At 41.8% G+C, this 19191-nt stretch overlaps 2 protein-coding genes across 20 annotated transcripts in view; one reads left to right on the top strand and one right to left on the bottom strand.

The window, feature by feature from the left end:
• ZNF521 (zinc finger protein 521) overlaps positions 1-17550 on the top strand; it is a 300478-nt gene extending 282928 nt beyond the window's left edge. For all 8 annotated transcript variants that reach the window (XM_081206776.1, XM_081206774.1, XM_081206773.1 and 5 more), the window contains one exon: positions 16711-17550. In XM_081206776.1, coding sequence (XP_081062902.1) covers positions 16711-16740 — 30 coding nt within the window. In that variant the 3' untranslated portion in view covers positions 16741-17550. The remainder of the gene's footprint in view (positions 1-16710) is intronic.
• Positions 1-19191, bottom strand: part of LOC308594114 (uncharacterized protein) — a 166730-nt gene that overhangs the window by 24117 nt on the left and 123422 nt on the right. For 6 of the 12 annotated variants that reach the window (XR_014011309.1, XR_014011310.1, XR_014011312.1 and 3 more), the window contains one exon: positions 14346-15978. Coding sequence is in view for 4 of the 12 variants with exons in the window: in XM_081206847.1 (XP_081062973.1) it covers positions 15290-15294; positions 15831-15978 (153 nt within the window). In the remaining 8 variants the exon portion in view is untranslated. Of the gene's footprint in view, positions 1-8666; positions 9934-14345; positions 15979-19191 lie in introns of those variants that run through there. The other 6 variants (XM_081206845.1, XM_081206844.1, XM_081206846.1 and 3 more) reach the window with 4 other exon arrangements.

Raw genomic sequence — 19191 nt, 5'->3', positions numbered from 1 at the left:
ATTTAATTATGTTTGCATTAGGGTGCTAGAGAAGGGGGAAGCGGGATTGCAGGTATAGATGGAAGTCAAGCCTTTGATGAGTTTGTAGTCCTGTTAAACTCTGGTAGCTGTTGTCCTTTAAGGCAAGAAGTCCCCTCAGTGCTTTTTGCCCAGCAACACACACACACACACACCCTCTGTACATAATGTAAAATATAACTAGTTTGATCTGAGACAGTTGCTAGTGAATCATTTGAATTACCTTGGCAGCATTGCGCTAGTTTGTAAGGATTGTAAACATTCAAGTTGGCGTGAGACAAGGGATGGGACTAGTCTTGCTGGTAGGTGATATCACAAGAATGCTTACTCAAGAACCCTTGCCGTGTTTTCCTTTCCCTGGGAAGGAGAAGGATGTTTGGTGAGTTACCTCCCAAGAGAAAGGTTGCTGTTTTTCTAAAATGCCACCTATTGCACCTTCTGAGTTTTCTAATGGTACCTTTCCCAACCACATACACCCGTTTCCAGAAGGGGTGACCCTGGTGTGTATGAGGAAGAAGTTTCAGTGGGCATTCTCTCCCATGTGGCCTGGGGCTTCTGACATTACTTTCATGCCATTGGATGACAAATGCTGAAATGTGGCTTTCAGGCTGCAGTCCTATGCACTCTGTACCATAACATTTCTTGATTTTCTTTTCATGTTTTATGATTTTTTTTAAAAAAATGTTGTAAGCCACCCTGGGTAGTGCATTTGCCCCAGAAGGGTGAGGCATAAATGCCTAAATAAATAAATGCCAAAGCGGTTTGGGATAAAAAGGCAAATGTAGACAAGCATACAAACATGGAACATAGGTATATGCCGTTTCACATTTTAGCAAATGTATTGTGCATGCTGACATTTGAGAATGGCTGCTGTACATAATAAATATGCTGGACTCATGAAGTTACAAGCAAATGTTACAGCGGACAGCAAGCAGCACGAACACGTCTGCATTATGGGGAAGGTTAGAATCCAGCACATATTAGGAGCTTCTCTTTGGTACATTCTGTATGGCAAATATGACTTGATAACTGAGCTACAGGTAGTTTTTCAAGAAGCGAAACAGAAATTGCAGCAGCAATAGGAGTTGGCACGTGATGGTGTGACAGCAGAGATCTTGCTGACATGGAGGATCTGTCGTGGAGATGTTTTTGAACTGGGGGAACTTCAAGCATAACACAATCCTGAATCCCATGTTTTATTTCCATGCTAGCAAGAGCAGATTCTGAGCGAAGCTCCTCTCTCTCTCTCCCGCCTTTTAAGCTCAAGCCTTTGCTGTTGTGCTTTTGTTGTTTATATATTTTGAATGCCAAGGCAGTTTAGCAAAGTTATTAGTTTATACATTTTGCAAAGGTAAAGTAACCATAAGAGCTTTAAATTAGAGTAAGTGCCACTTCACTATGACAGATTCCTTTGAGTACTGATTAGAAAGGAGGCCTCCTGTTGGCTGCCCCTTTATGCGTAGCAGCATTACTGTGTCTGCTTGTTTATAGCTTGCTTTTTCAAATGGTGTAAGCGTGTGGTAGGATGATGAATCGCCTTCTGATAGACAAGATTCTGCCTTTATTCTAAGATCAAGACAATGTTTCACTTTAAAGAGTTGCTTTAATTAGATGGAAGCGTTCCTGCCTCATCTAATGCAGTAGCTTTGATTGCATGTTACATAGGAACATGAGATATATAGTACAGTCGTTCCATCAGAGCTCCACAACACAGATCTGGGGGTTTTTTTGCAACATGTGGTGGGACAGGTGAAGGGACATATTGCCACACAGACATGGTGCAGCTAGCCTTATACAGAGTTATTTTCACTCTGAGCCAAGGTTTTCCTTATTCAAAGGTAATTGCAGCAATATGGGATAGAAGAAAGAAACAGGGACAGACATTCAACATCAGTGGGTGGTAATCAGATGGGTTTTACTCAGAATAGACCCATTCAAATTAAGGAGAAGGATTAAGTTAGGTCCATTAATTTCAGGGGGTCTAAAGAGTAGTAGAAAACCACGCAATATTTTGATTTATAAGACAAACAACTAATGGACACCCTGTTCTCAGCATCTTAAGATGGAAGTGAGTGGGAGAGAGGAACACCTGCCCAAAGGACAAGAGAAGAGGTCACTAATGAATGCATGTGAAACAGGAAGTGCAGAGAAAGAGGTGGAGAAAGGGACTGAGATGACCAGTAGCAAATGAGTTTGGCAGAGCAGAAAATAAATGGAGATGAGCAAGACAACATAGTCAAAAGTTGATTGTCTTAAATAGAAAGCCTAAGATTGTAAAAATGATGAAGTAACTGGGAAATTGTAATGGTGTCGAAAGTTACCTGAAACTGGGAGGAGATGCCATGTGCTTACAAGCACAAGAGCAATTGTATTGATAACAAGAAGAACAATATAGAACCAAGTCCATTCATACATACAATAATAGAGACATAGGAGACAGAATACAAAATATTGGGTTGGTAACAGAAAAATCAAAGTGAATTTCTGCATGAACTCAATTTCATTGCTCTGTCCTAAAACACAGTCAAAGTATATACCGTATTTTTCGCCCTATAGGACGCACTTTTTCCCCTCCAAAAATGAAGGGGAATTGTGTGTGCGTCCTATGGGGCGAATGCAGACTTTCACTGAAGCCTGGAGAGTGAGAGGGGTCGGTGCACACCGACCCCTCTCACTCTCCAGGCTTCAGGAAGCTCTGCGCAACCCTCGGGAGACCGGCTCCGAGGGTTGCACAGAGCTGCCTGCAGTCCCCGGCTCAGCGCAGCTCTGCGCGGCCACCGGGAGCCGGGGGCGAAGTCCCGCCCCGCTCCGGATGGCCGCGCAGAGCTGCCTGCAGTCCCGGAATCAGTGCAGCTCTGCGCGGCCACCGGGAGCGGGGCGCGAAGTCCCGCCCCCCTCCCAATGGCCGCGCAGAGCTGCCTGCAGTCCCGGGATCAGCACAGCTCTGCACGGCCATCGGGAGCGGGGCGCGAAGTCCCGCCCAGCTCCAGATGGCCGCAGAGCTGCTTGCAGTCCTGGGATCAGCGCACTTCTTCCCATAGGCAGCCCCACAAGCTCGGGGGACAGCGGGGAGGCAGAGCGCGCCTTCCCGCTGTTCCCCGACCTGGTTCTTCCAGCCCCGCACCTGGGGGGGGGAATTCTTTATTTCCCCCCAAAAAAACTAGGTGCGTCCTATGGGCCGGAGCGTCCTATGGGGCGCAAAATACGGTAAATGAGTTGAGGAACTGTCTGCTTATCCAGTATCCATTTTTGGCAAAGCCTTATTCATGAATTTCCATTTAAATACAATCAGTAAATTTATAGATCTCATCCTTAATAATACAGGTTTTATGTAGCAGACTTCCCAACACTCTCAAGCATGTCTATTGTACCTAAATTTTCAGAATTGCTTTTTAAATAAAAAGTTAAAATAGGTCCAGTTACCTCTACTTATTTGTGAGTATATGAAGATAGTGAACAGGTGTGTAGATAACAACTTCCACCCCACACATTGTAGGAAAACCAAAAATGCACATTCACAAGTGCCTAAAGAATTGCAACGAACCACAAGAGTCATTTTGTCCAACCCCCTGCAATGCCGGAATATTTTGCCCAATGTGGGGCATGAACTCACAGCCCTGAGATTAAGAGTCTCATGCTCTACCAACAATTTATTCCCAAACTGAAATTGAATCTATTCTGAATAAAGTGCTGTTTATAAAGCATATAAACAATTTTACCTGGATTTTTCTGTTATCAACACATGATTTCGTATTTGGTTTCCTATTTCACAATACGTGATGGAATTGGATCTACCTTTTTGGTATATTTAATGTGAGTGTATAAACACTCATTAATGTGGGTGTATTTGTAGTCAGCTTTTGAAGCACTTTCATTTCAAGCACATCTCCTATTTCCACCATTTGTTTTCTTCCATCTTCCCGTTACTTTCCTCTTTAAACAACTTTCTATTCTAGACAATGCACCTTTGCGTATGAGGGGAACTAATGCTATTTAAGAAATTTATGGCAATATGCTCTGTAATCAGGCCTTGACTTACAGCACTATACTTTAATATTGTGGGGAGCAATTGTCCTGATCGTCCATAACTGATTAACTCCTGAACTATCAGATCAGTCTGAGTCAGTGGATACTTTATGTAGGAAACTGCATTTCTGCACTATTTCCTTCTATGAAACGATAACATTGTAATAGCAGAGTGCATTGTAAAGCTGGAAACACTATAGATTGTGAACTGCTCTGGTGTTGTAGCAATGAGAGTCTTGGACATTCTGAACATAAGCTTCCATACGCCAGAGATATCAATTATTTTTAGGAGACTGGAACAACTCTCAAGAGGAAGAAAGATGCTGACTGATAACTGTGGAGGGGATATGGTAATAGCGGTTTCCACAAAAAATCAGAAAATTTCCGTGCACAATTTTCTATTACTTTTGCCCCTGGAGCAGTCAGCCACCGTTGAACAGAGTAGCTATAAAACTCCAGTACTCTGCTTTGGTAGCATTTTCCACTCACTTTGCACAAGTGTAAGTGATTACACCAGGGGCAAGGCAGCAGAGAATGAGGACACTACAAGTTTACAGCCAAGATCCACAATAAGGACATAAAATGTTATTGTCTTTTATAACATGTCACAGAAAACTCATTCCAATTTTTCTCTTCTGTGTTTGTGTTTTGGAAGTTTGTGGTTTTTTACAGTGCATCCTGAATTCTTGACCTTCAGGGGAAAAAATGTAAATGTCTCATCATTTGTATTTATAAATAGATGGACCATTGTTTAGAACAGCTTTCTCCAACCTGGTGCCCTCCAAATATTTTGGACGACAACTCCCCTCATTCCTGACTGTTGGCCAAATTGGTTGAGGCTGATTGGAGATATGGACTGGTTGGTCGCAGAGCAATGATGGGAGGAAGCAGATGGGGAACCACCAAGGGAAGAAGGCTCAGACCCCAGGGAGTGATGGTGGGACAATGATGAGTGGCCACAGGGAGAAGATGGGGAAGAAGAGGTGTCAGAAGCTGAAGAGGTAACAAGGCTTAGTGAGCTGGTAGAGTCTGTGGCAGAGAGCCATTCAGAATCAGAGGCAGAAGCAGAAAGCTTGGATGAGAGCAACAAAGAGGCAGAAATGAGTCAGGCTGGTGAAGAGTCATGGGGGTCTCTCCCTCCTGCTGTGACAAGCCTGCCACAAATCTCGCAGAAGAGACATGAAGTGGGAGAAGCAAAGACAGGCATGGAGGCGCAGTCTCTGATTGCTTGGGGGAAACCCTGGAGAGGAGGAGACTTAGGCAGCTGTGAGGAGGTGGGAGCTTCAGTCTCAGCAACTGCTTCATGGGGGGCAAGACCTACCGGAGATGAGTTGCTGTGCTTGCTAGGCCTGATACTCTGCCAAGTCTGTGCTAATCGTGTTTCTGCTGTTAAAGAGTTAACTCCAACTTGCACAGTATGGTTCACTGCTGGCTTGCTTCTGACAATATCCATCACTTGGGAATGTCAGAAGCCTGACCAGACAGATTTGCCTTCTGCAGCCTCATAATTATTTCCAACCAATTATTTCATAGTGTCTGTGACATTATGAAACCACTTTCTCCGCAGGAGCACAATGAGAGGGTTCTCTCTTCCTTGCATTGTCTTGGCTCACTTGCTTCTACTGCTCGGAGATGGCAGAGATATCAGTACAGAGGAACTGATGGGAGGAAATGAAGGGCTGGGTAATTTGCAAGAAATCCAAGTGCTAATGGATGGTGGGTAGGTGGAATTTAACAGGAGGGTGTATGTAAGGCATAGTAAGATGAATGCAACAATCCAGCTGTCCTGTTGACTGTAATTGAAAATTACAGAAGATATAACAGGAGACGCTAGCAATGGCTTAGTTAAGAGAATGTGCTGATCCTGTTAGCTAGATGTTATCCTTTCTTTAAATGGAAAAAAATGAAAGTTTGGTGAATTGAATTCTTAGAAATTAACTATTTATTGCCACATATAGAGACACAAAGCTTGTTAAGTAGATACAAATAACTTTATAGCTGGCTTAGTTTTAAAAACATCTGCGTGATTATCAATTTAAGCTGCCATTATTTGCTGCTAATTACTAAACAGAGCTGTTAAATATTTAGTAGTAATTTGTTTAATTGGCTTTGACCTATAAAGAAGTAGTATGCGCATACCATGGGTTGTGTTCCCCGAGTCAGAACTGAGCAAGCAGGGAATGCATATGCCGTAAAAGAGAAACACCTTACAGCTTGTCAGGTTCCTTTGCTTTTTCATTCTTTCCCTGCTATAGATTGATTTGTCTTGAAGGTATCTACAATTAAGGCACGAAGAAGGAGCACAGTGCATGGATATAAAACGAGAGAGGTCGTACTTAAGCTTGTTTACAGATGTTCTAGTTTAAAAAGCACCAGCATGATAAATTAAACATTACAAGGCCAAAAAAAAATTGAAGCAGAGAAACAACTGGCACATGAACACATCTGTCCATAATGCACTGACTTAATCCCTGAATATTTGATTAGATGGTCTCGCCTATTGAAGCCTTCTGTCTCTTGTTGCTCTCCTGTACTGGAACTGCTGTGGCATAGAAATGTGGTGATATCCCCCTCTGGCTTCTGTTTTCTTTCCAAACTGGCCGGGCTCAACATAGGCATTTTGTGCCTAACAAAAGCAACATGTGTGCAAGAAGTTTGAGCAAGAGGGCACTGCCTAGCTTGCCAGCTTCCCACTTCTTAATTTTACCAAGGCTGTGCTCTATCAAGGTTAGAAAGTGTCCTGTGCCCATCAGAGCCCTGACTCATTTTAGGATAAAACTTCCCATGTGGACCCAATTCAGACATCACAGTCCAACCATGCCTTGTTGTCTGAACTGGACAAGCTGTATGATTTCCCACAAATCGTAAGCCTTGGTCAGGCATTAGTTTCCACTTGATTTGGGTTAGGTTCCCTGGAAAGAGACACAGTTCTGTATATGTTAGCCATGCTCTGCTATCACACTCAGTGTTCCAGCACATGTAGATGGCCTATGCACATTTATCAGGCTTTCCCATCTCGAGACCTTCCCCAGCTTGTGGACAGCCTGGGGCTGCATATTGTTCAGCATGGGTGAGTCACCCTCCCGCCTGCCTCTGCCTTGGTTGGGCAGAGTGGCATGTAAATTGCACCTCTTCCATACACTTTGAAGACTGAAGGGAGTGTGATTGTGATGGGGAAGAAGGCACACAGGTCCACCTCAGCTTCAGACTGCAACCTTCAACTTCTGAAGAGTGACAGACACAGCAGAGTGGGGACAGAGCTTAGCACAGCCATCTCCATGTACAGTGGTACCTCTGGTTATGTACTTAATTCGTTCTGGAGGTCCGTTCTTAACCTGAAACTGTTCTTAACCTGAAGCACCACTTTAGCTAATGGGGCCTCCTGCTGCTGCTGCCGCACCGCCGGAGCATGATTTCTGTTCTCATCCTGAAGCAAAGTTTTTAACCTGAGGTACTATTTATGGGTTAGCGGAGTCTGTAACCTGAAACGTATGTAACCTGAAACGTATGTAACCCGAGGTACCACTGTAATGTGTAGCCTTTACACATGAGCAGCATGCCCCAATAGGGCTAATGCAGCCAGTATATCACACACAAGTGAATAAATCCAAGGCTGGGCCTATACAGTTAGCAGAATATTGAGAGAGTTGAATGGACTCTGCTACTACCAATGTGGGAACTTTCGAAAGTTCACCTATGTTTTAAAAACTATAGAAAATCCTGCTGTTTTTGTTCTTTTAATCAGAAAGAGAGTTTCTAACCCAGCCTTTTCCTGCTGTGTTGATTTTACTGTTTGCAGGAAATTTTTAATGGAGGGAAGCTTTCAAAAATGATGTCTTCAACTCTCGTCTTGAAGCAGTGCAGTCCACCTGACTGCCTCATTCAGCTGTATGAATAGATCGGACTTGAGACCTAGGCATAAATGATTGTATATGCCAGAGCTCAAGTATAGCTCTGGTACTCTTGAGTGGCAAATTCTTTGCCTTCACAATGCTGCTGTTGTCCACTTACCCTCTCTTTGCTCCCTTGCTGGGAATTGGGAAGGCAGGTAGGCATGGCAACATCAGAGCAAAAAAGCTCCTACTCACTGCAGGAGCTCCTCCCTTACACAGAAGTATTAAAGGTACCAAAACTATGTTCAGTCCAAACCTACTTGCAGGTCTTTGAATATGTAATGGTGTTGATTTTTATCACAGCTGACACAGTCTTTTGCTAGTGACAGAGTCTAGTTTGGGATGAGTGAAGCCAAAGCACTCCCTTCCTTCCAGTTACGAATACTGAGAAGAGATTAGTAAAGATCAATTAATTTTGAACATTCCACTTAATTATTCTCCAAAAAATAAATCTGAAAGATAGAGGAAGAAAAAGTTGGTTTCTGCCCTCATTTTCTTTCCGTTTCTCGCCTTGACTTTTGCTATGCTCTCTCACCTTTCTCTGGGATAGTGATATAGTGCTGTCCAGAGAGTGTTGTGTAGAACGGTGTTAAATACCAAAAGAAAATTCAGCAGTTTCTTTTCAGGTTCATTGTAAACTGGGGGTGGGGAGGAGAGAGAAATCTCTGTTCCAATCCAAAAACATAAAAGTGCAGAGTTTCTTTTACAGAGAAAAAACATACAAATAAATGGAAGTCATTGCCCACAGAATGCAACAGCATTTCATGCTCTGGCATTAAACTGCTCTACTTTATAAGGCTATGTTTCCACTAGATCATTTAGCAATGTAGCTTGACGCCTTGACACGCTGTAGTTCCATGACTGAAAAATTTGTCTTATATAGATTAAAGCACTATACTGACCCCTTTTACGTCGTAACTTCTATCTCACAAATCTAAATATCTCACTGGCACTCCTTAGACCCAAGATCCTCTTCTCCAAATATTTGTTTAATTCTACCTATGCCCCACTGATCTTATGAGGAACTCAGAGAGGCTTCCCTAAGGTTCTCAGGTAATCTCATATCCAGGCACCTTGGAGGAGCAACCCAACTTTTATTCAAACAGTTTTGTGATATGATATATAATGGCCATTCATAACCAATATTCTTCCCCTCCCCCCGGTTTTGTAAAGTTGTCTTATGCTGCAGTCTTGAAGTTGGCATTCAGCTGACTGACAAGCTTTAGGGAGCAGCATACGTACTACTTGGCTGATGGAGTCGGAGGGTCATTGGTAGAATGGCACTTACACTGCCCAGGACAAGGTATGGTAATATGGTGTGGTATGCCCACAGAAAGCTCCATGTGTGTAGATGCCCTGCCAGCAATGTGCCACCACTGGTGGGAGCTGAAATGAGGTGTTTCTGGGGCATTTGAGGTGAGGCCATGATTTCACAGGATCCTAAGCCCCCATTACCACCCCAAGCAGGTCCCAAAAACTAGTGTCAGCTTTGTAGAGCTTTTTAGCCAAGGCGAACTTGTCTATCACTCTTCTCCATCTAGCTGATATTCACCATGGAAGGTGAGCACTTCCCATTTGCTTCTCTTCTGTTTTTATTTTATTTTTCACTTTTGCAGGTCACCCTATAATATACATTCCCGGGGCAGCTAACACTGTAAAAAAAAATAAAAGCTACAACAATAAAATGGATTTATTCAATAAAATGTGATGAAGCGCTAAAACAACCTGAAGTTAAAATCAAGAACAGGGCAGAGAATAAAACATCAGTGCTAAAAATAGATTTAAGCGCTAACAGCAGGCATTAAAAGATTTAAAAGTCCTGGGAAAATAAAAATACATCTGCCTGGCACCAAAAATACATTAGAATAGACACCAGGTGAACCCTTCTGATGAGTACTTCCTCAGGCAGGGTGCCGCCACTGAAGAGGCCCTTTCAACAACAGAAGCTTTGCCCCTTGCTTGATGGATCGCCCAACAGAAGGCATCGGCTGATGTTCTCAAGGTGTAGGTAGATGCATGTGAAAAGAAGCAGTCATAGAATATAATAATAATAATAATAATAATAATAATAATAATAATAATAATAATAATAATAATTTATTTGTACCCCGCCCATCTAGCTGGGTTTCCCCAGCCACTCTGGGCAGCTTCCAACAAAGATTTAAAATATATTAAAATGTCACACATTAAAAACTTCCCTAAACAGGAATCGTAGAGTTGGAAGGGACCACGAGGGCCATCTGGTCCTGCAATAGGGGACCAGATGCAATGCAGGAATCTTTAGCCCAATGTGGGGCTAGAATCCATGACCCTGAGATTAAGAGTGCCATGCTCTACCGGCTGAGCCCTTCACGTACACGGTTGCAAGCCCATGAGGAGACTTGAAGGTCAGACACTTTGTATTGGGCCCAGAAATGGACAGGAAGCCAGATAAAAGCACTCACATAGCCAGTTCCAGTTAGCATATTCTGAACCAACTGAGCTTTTTCAAAGGGAGCTGCATGTTACCAGGTCATGGGTAACTGAATTCCTCTCTGACTGTGGTTTTTTTAACTCATTTGCCTTCACTATTGAGTTTTGCCCCTCTCCTTTAGTCATTTTTTGTTTAACCAAAATAAAAATTGAAATCTTCCCTTCCCCCTTGCTTGGTGCATCTCCTTTTTTGTGTTCTTGAACATTTCTTTGTCCAGTTTTATCATTGATCCTGAAAGCTAGGATTGGAAGTTCTGGGAATTTTATTGAAATTAAACCACCTGCTTGGCATTAGGGCTTGTAATCGGGGTATGCTGGCTTTGGCCATTTTTACTTCATCTCTATCTCTCCCACCACTGCCAAGTATCCTGCCATTTTCCGAGGACAAACTGAAAGCTAGCAGTAAGAGGTTTGGAAGAAGGGAGCAATGGATTGGGGGGGAGGGGAGAGAAGCAGAAAACCTTGATTAGAAAGTATAATTTAATAGAATGTGTATTGAACCAAATGTATTGATTAATGTGGAGGATATAGTACTTATATTGATTCAAACTAGAGATTTAGTACTAAAAGCTGTAAGCCAAAAAGCTGTTGCAGATTGCTACAAAAGTCAGTTTAATGCTGTCCTTGAGAATGCCTTCACAAAGAAATTCTTCTAATGTTTGAGGAGTAGGTAGAATGCTGTATATGTCAGTTTGATCCCGGAGGGTTTTATTTTGTACTCTAATAGCTGTTACGAGCCTACATTATATCCAAGGAGTAATTTTCCTTAGGGTTGCCTGGCTCGCTTTGTGTCAATATTCTAGCATTTTAAGTCACGTACAGTATATGCTTCTGGGAACAGCGCAGGAGCCAGCCAGACTCATAATGGTCTGCATTCATTAATAAAGGCAGAAGCTTCTGTCCCTCCATTGCCCACTACAGGGATGCCTCCCTGGTCTTTTGGGACCTGTACAGACACATTTAAAGAAAGCTTTATTTTGAGTGGGCAGGAGATGAAATGCAGGACTTGGAGGCATTTCCTAAGTCAGCTATATGCCCGAGCACAGAGGTGACCTTAATGGGTCAGAGAAGAATGCAGGTCAAAAGACTTATTATCCAGCCTGTTGGAAACCAATTGCTTTTGGTGTGCGTGTGTGTGTGTGTGTTTTTTTAAAAAAGTGGTGCTTAAAGGTTAGTAATGTAGAAATCTGTTTTACAACCTGAAACTGTATTGGAATGCCGTGGGCTTACAGAAAAGGGGGAGAAAGCAGGAACGGGGCTTAGTTTTTAAATGTAGATTTCCCATCAATTTTAAAATGTTAGTATACCATAATTAGTTAATCAATGATGATTGATTACTGGTGTTCACTTTCTTGAATTAAGGAAAGAGAAAAGCATGCTGCTGTGATTCTGACACCATCTGTTGAACAATAATGTCCCCATTTAATCTTTCTATTTCTTTATTTGTAATCTGCTTTTCAGAAACAATTGCATTCATTTCATTCAGCTTCGAAATGTCTCATTTAAATTGAATGCAACAGCACTTCACGTTTGGGATTCTAATGGGGTATTGGAATAAGGGGGAGTTTTTTTCATGGTAGATTTTTTTCCCCCTAGCACTCTGTTTCTCTTTCTCAGATTGCTTTCTGCAAGAATTTAGTTCAGGTAAATACAACAGGGTGGAGAGGAGACTTCAAACAGTTGCTGGGGGGAAAAAACCCTGCTTTTTCACTGTTGCAGTGAAAGCTGTGGAACTCAGCGACAAAACACAAGACCGTTTCCCAAGTTCACTGAAATGGACACAGCCCAAGTGTTTGAAGCACCAAGCTGCCAATTGTGGATTTAACATCAGTTTCTGAAACCTAAAAGGTTTGAACAGATTATCATATGAATGTTAAGTTCCACTGATATCACAGAGCAAGTGCCCATGGAAAGTTAGTATTTTAGAATCTGTGGCATGTGACATATGCTGACATCACATTGTTCCGTGGAATGCAAGAATCCTTGAACTCTATGGCTTCATTTTTGTTGTTAGGAAATAATTAAAAGCAAAAACAAAACCCTAACTTTCTATTACTGTATTTTTGTCATTGCACCTCAATTTCTGCATACAGCATTCTTTTGCAAAGCAAGATTACGTGTGTGTGTGTGAGAGAGAGAGAGAGAGAGAGAGAGAGAGAGAGAGAGAGACAAAAGACAAAGCACAAAAGACATCAATTCCGATCCTGGAAAAGAATATAAATTCTAATCCAGTTTTCTTCTTCAAACTGACAAAATCTACAAAAAAGCTGAAAGAGCTCCCAGTATCAAACTTTCTCAGCAATATACAACACAGATATATAAATACTGAGGTAATAGGATTGAGATTTCAAAAATTTGCTGAATTTTATATCTTATTTAGATGAGAATTTTTCCTTTGCCCTTTTAATGCACACGCATCACTCAGGGTGCCTTAGAGTGGCAACATGGGCAATAATAATAGAGTGGCAATATGGGAAGGAGAATGAACTCGGGGAAATTACTTAGTACTGCATGCTTTCCAGAAGATCAATTTTAAAAAACATCTGCCTCAAATATACTGTATGTCCTGTAAAGGGCAAATTCCATTCTCAGAGTTACACAGAAGCTCTTAACTCTAATATTGGTTCTCCCTGTGCACTGAAAACTCCCATGTTCATGTCAACAGGAGCTCCATCTTTCGATTTCCCCACTTGTGTTAGCGCCTATTGTCATGGAAGTGGGAGTCCAGAGCACATGGAAAGAGGAGGATATCAGAGCTCAGATCTGCTGGGTGGATAATAGAGGAAAATTTTGTCCTAAATTTTTAAACACAACCTTCTTTATATAAAAAAACGCCCTTAAACCAAAACCTCCAGCAGTTCATAACTGGGATTAATGGTTGCAATTTTCAGTCGCTTATACATGGTGTCTTCAGTAGACAACTTTTTTGTTTTTTTGTTTTGTTTATGGCAGAATATAATGTAGCTCTCTGTGGGATTAAAGAATTTTTCTCCTTCCCTTACCTCTTTCCTCCCATCTTTCACCTTTTTGTCTCATAAATGTTATATCTGCACTATACTCAAAAACAGCCTTTCTCCCTAGGCAGGTATTTCTTTCTAGTCCATTGATGCTCTAAAAAAATGCAAAGAGGTTGCACATCCTTGTAGTCTCAAGTATTTAGGGAGGCTGCTCAAGGTACATGTTTGTGTCTTTGCTTAATTAGCAATTTTTCTCGCTGCTGCTTCTCTCTGAGTTTCTGTCTCCATGTTCTCTTGAGAATCTTGTTGTGCAGCAGGCCATATTGGCTATGGAGCACCACAGCAGGGCTCAGCAGAGAGTAATCCCATGGTTTCTTTTATATCTTCCACATTAATGCCTCCATGCTCTTTTTTTAATGAAAAATAATTGTGATTTGGAACATCGGAGGGTGCCTTATAATGGACCATAAACCCATTTTGCTCAGTATTGTCTACACTGACTGGCAGTAGCCCTCCAGGATTTCAGACAGGGGGTGTGCCCAGCCCGACTCAGAGGTGCCAGGGATTGAGTTTGTGCATGCAAAGCAGATGATCTACCCCTATGCCACACCTCTTCCCCTTTTGAGTGCTGATCAGACATCCAGTCCAATGCCCTGCAATGCAGGAATCTCAACTAAAGCATCATGGCCATCCAATGGCCATCCAACCTCTGCTTAAAAACCTTCAAGGAAGGAAAGTTCACTACCTCTCATGGTAGTATGTTCCACTGTTGAACAGCTCTTAACCATCAGAAATTTCTTCCTGATGTTTATTGGGAATCTCCTTTCTTGTGGTCTACTAAGATCCCTAGATCCTGTTCACATATATTACTGTTAAGCCAGGTGCCCAACATCTTATATTTGTGCAGCAGGTTCCTCTTGCCTAAGTGTCCCTATTGAAATTCATTTTGTTAGTTTGGGCCTAGATCTCCAAGCTGATTCCATCTTCTGTGGCATTGGCTGCCACTCCCAGTTTGGTGCCACTTGCAAATTGCATGAGCATCCCCTCAATTCCTGCATCCAAGTTATTTATAAAAGCACTGAACATTAAGGGGCCCTGGACAGAACCCTGCAGTTCTGTCACTTTGTTCCAGGATGACGAGGAAGCATGCCCATAAGGCTTTGTTTCCAGACCCTTTATCACCTTGATCACCCTCCTCTGTACATGTTCCAGCTTGTTAATATACTTTTGAAGGCTACATAAACCTACATTATGGTGAGACTCTTGCTGCTCAGTTTTGCCATCAATGCAATGCAACAAACAAAGTCTGCCCCGTTGCTTGGGCAGTACATTCCCTTCACCTCATTCTATCCCATTCAGAGTGAGGGCAATCCAAGGAAGTTATTTACCAACATTAACATTGTCAAGTAGTGAAATCTGATGGGCCCCACGGTGCCGTGACCTGTGATTCCCAATTGGCCAGGATCATACAGTGAAAAAGAAAAAAGGCCTAAATATACACCGAAGCGGCAATATAATGGGTCTGGGAACAGGTAGGCGGGTGGTGGGGAAATAAGCCTAATGTAGGGGCAGGTTTCAGGTTTTTGTTCAATTTTGCATCCCTCAAAAATCCAGTTTTACCTAGAACACGTTCAAGCATGCAAATTCATTCAGTACAGCATTATACATTTATGCTTCAGAGAAAATTCTACTAAAGTATTTCAGATTCTGAGCATGGTTGTTCCTCACATTGCCTTTAAGAAGATTATAACTTGATTGTTTGAGTCATCTGGACCTACCTGCCTCGTAGGGAGCACCGAACAATGTAAGATGTGAGCAGATTAATAGGATATCCTTAGGCATATGGAAACACATACTCTGGTGTTGTCTTGGTCACATGGATTTGAACACATTTCAGACATTACCGTAACAAGTACATTTCTGTCACACTAAATCAGGAAAGTTATATTCTTAGTTATATTCAGTTTAAAGACAGGCGTTATTGGTCATAATAGCCACTATTTGCAGATCTTATCTGTCATTGTTTTACAGCATTTTGATACATGTCGACTGATGTGGGAAATGCTATGCATGAAATCAAATGGTCTTGGGTTTGCTTTTCTGCTTTTTAACCTTTTAGATTGTTAGTCAGCAGGCAGAACCCTTGTTGAGGTATTGCAGCGACTAGTACACTGTGCAACTCAGTCCTAAACATGGGTGAAATTCAGCCTTATGATACATTGGGTATATGCAGCATGGGGAATAAAATCCACTCTCACAGTAAAACTATCCTCCCCACATGCTGCACACATACACCCTAAATCAATTCTGGGGGTTACCCCAACCCTCTAGAGCAAGTTGAGGGAGGAGTGGGTGAGAAATCCTATTGTGCAAGCAGGCCACTTTCCACACACTGAAGGCCCACCTTCAATTCCCATACAGTTACTCCCATAAAGTTCAGTGGGATTTATTCCCTACTAAGTACCTGTAGGATGCTTGGGTGTAGCGTTAGGTGGTGTCACAAATATTGAGTCATATACGAATAAGTTCTGTCTTCCTTCAGGATTCTTCTCAAACTTTCGATTTGTCCTTAGACTCACTTGCCACGTACTACTGGCCTCTTGAAAAGATACCTAGGGAGACATCCACACAAAGAACTATTATACTGAGATTTGTCCTAGGCTCAGCTGCAACATACCAGTGGCCTTCTGAAAAGATACTTATGAAGATATTAACACAAAACAGCTAGCATACTAAAATTTGCCACCAGCGGATGGATCTGTAAGCATTCTCACAAAAGGAAGGCCCATGCCACATTCACTGGCAATCACCCCCAGATGTTTGCATGGTCTGTTGGTGTTTTCTACATTATAGGCCCAAACCAACATATTCACAAATGGCCATTTCGGCAAGTACTGTCTTGGACTTTGACCTAATGTACTTTGAAGTGCATAAGATGAAGATTATAGAAATGATTCCAGTGTGCAATACAGGGGTACCTCGGGTTACATACACTTCAGGTTACAGACTCTGCTAACCCAGAAATAGTACCTCGGGTTAAGAACTTTTCTTCAGGATGAGAACAGGAATCGCCCTCCGGAATAAGATCCACATGTGATGTGGCGGCAGCGGGAGGCCCCATTAGCTAAAGTGGTGCTTCAGGTTAAGAACAGTTTCAGGTTAAGAACGGACCTCCGGAACGAATTAAGTACTTAACCCGAGGTACCACTGTACAAAGCAACATCAAAGTGTGTATAATAGGCCACTTAACACAGTGACGTTCATTGCAGCCATATGTTCTTTTTGCGCCCGTGCTGTGTTTCATTGGCTGTACAATAACCACATATCTCCTTTCTTTCTTGCAGAATCATACAATGACCCAACATAGCAGTTAGTGCAAGGCCCAGTTCTTCAGGAACCGATTCTTTGCGGGACAAGAAATAAAAGGGAACATGTTTAACTCTTTGCACGAGACTTTCATTGTTAATGTATATTATTCAGAAACATTGTATTGTACCATAAAACTTGTATTATCAAAACTGTTGGATGTTCATGTGTTTGAACTTTTGAGCACCGGAGAGACTTCTTGTATATAAAGTGTTGCACATGTATTATGTTGTCTGATACTAAAATGGTCTTATAAAGACAAGTGGACTTGGGCCCTATTCAAGCAGGATTAAAAGAAGAATAACGTATAAAGGGGAAAAAGGCTTAAGACAAATGTTATTTTCAAGGAAGAAACAGGAGAAAAAAACTAATACATTAAAACCCTATTTGGCTTTCCTTTCATTCCAGCTTATGTCTACAATTTCTCTTTTGGTATACAAGCAAATGAATTCAAGAGTATTTTTATTGTTGAAGATACTTGCAAAAGTAAAAATAAATAAAAACGAACCGATTCTCTCCAAACTGACCCCCCAGCTGAATATGGCCTGTATATATATTTGTAAGCCTTGCGATATGACAGATAGCATTACCATATATGCAATAGTTGTTATGTAGATTGTCAAAGAAACTTTTTTCCCCCTGGATACCATTTGAAGCTTTTGAGTGTTCAAGACTTTTCCTTAATGACGTCACATGGCCAAATTTTTGAATCAGTTGAACTAACATGTATGTTACTGTTATTAATGTTTACTCTGCGGTCTGAACCTGGAGATTACTGGAATGGTTTTCCAAGAGGAAATAAATTCAGTTTACCATTACATTACAGCGTGGCTGTGCTTTTTGTCCCAGATACAAACAAACCTGCTCTCCTTTTGCAACTTAATTTTGACTTGTAAATAAACAAATTATTTTCCCCTTCACATCACACAGCATCCCAGAAATCAGGCTCTTACTGCATCTCAAGCTCTAGTTTAAATTTGTTATTGTTTAAGACGTATATTTCTTTAGAAAAATACCAGGATTGTCGTGGTAAGTGATCTGAATCCAGAGCTTGCAAATGTCAATCTCCTAAACCAGGGGTGGAGAACCTGTGGCCCTCTAGATATTGTTGGGAGTTGGTGGCTTGGGCTGATGGCAGCCCAACATGGACAATGGATGATGGGAGTTGTAGTCCAACATCATCGGCATTACTCATTCCTGTCCTAAACTTTGTGCCTGCCATTTGTCCAGTTTTTTAAAAAGTCTGGGTGTTTCTGTTTTACAGTGCAGTCCTAATGTGTTTACTCAGAAGAATTAAATTTCACTGAGGTCAGTGCATTTATTCGCCAATAAGGATGGAAGAATCTGTCAAGTTCAGTTCTCTCAGTTGCTCATTCTCCAATCTTAAATTCGGTTTTCCATATTTTGCAGAAATAAAAAAAAAACCCACTTTTTTAATCCGCATCCAAAGTTGACCTAATAAACAGTTTTATAAACAGTATCTACTTTTTGCAAGCAATTTTTCCTATTATAATGCATTTTTGTGTAAGTTTAATTAAGACCATCATTTTCACGCATACTTTCCCCTGATATATATATATATATATATGCATTTTTGCAAACATTGGTTGGAGACCTGCATTGCAAAGTGCACATACTATTTTGGAAAGTGAGAGTTTGATAGATCTGGCTTTAAGGGCATACTGAGTCGAATGTCTCCCCCATCCCTCCTGCCCAACAAGTATGCTTAGGATTGTAGCCTTTGCTTCCCCTTTCTCTCCTTTCAGTATTTCATGTTTCTATTTCAGCCTCAGATACTGTTGGAAGCTCGTGCGCTTAAATGATTATCTTATGAAGGGAGCGGTAGCCGGTTCTCCCCCCCCCTCCCTCAAACAGAGGTGGCAACCCTGTTAAATTCCAGCCACAGCATTGGCTTGGACTCCTCTACCCTCCAGTCCCTTGTCTTCACTGCTGACAGAGATGGCAGTAGAGGACGTGGCCAGAGAGAGCGCTTCAGTGAGCACTCCAGCCTTACATTTCCTGTGGGGGATTGTTCAAAGCCAGCCGAGAAGTGTTGCCGAAAACTGCATTAACCTGTTTGTCCCAAGTATGTGTAAAGGAAGGATGTACCATCAGGGTTTTGCTGTTGCTGCTGGTCCTCAGATATGCTGCTATGAATGTTCACCCCAAATCTATTCTCTGCATTTGTTGCACAGTGTTTCTGGAATCCTTATGCAGTGGTTAGAGCTACACAATGTGAGACCACAAAGAGTTGCTGGCCTTTTCCTGTCAGGGTAGATTTTAAGTGTGATTTCCAGTTTGCTGAGTGTTACATTCTGAATCTCCACAGATGGGAGGGCTGGAAACAAAGTTTTCAAAATGCTTCTGCTTGCCAGAGATTTCAAGGAAAAAATGTGCCATGTTTCTTTCTCCAGCCTTGAGAATTTTAGGCATACGTTTGCCAAGAACACAAAAAAAAA

The sequence above is a fragment of the Podarcis bocagei genome (genome assembly GCF_964188305.1).
Source record: "Podarcis bocagei genome assembly, chromosome: 8".
Lineage (NCBI taxonomy): Eukaryota > Metazoa > Chordata > Lepidosauria > Squamata > Lacertidae > Podarcis > Podarcis bocagei.
This window is presented reverse-complemented; position numbering and strand designations above follow the sequence as displayed.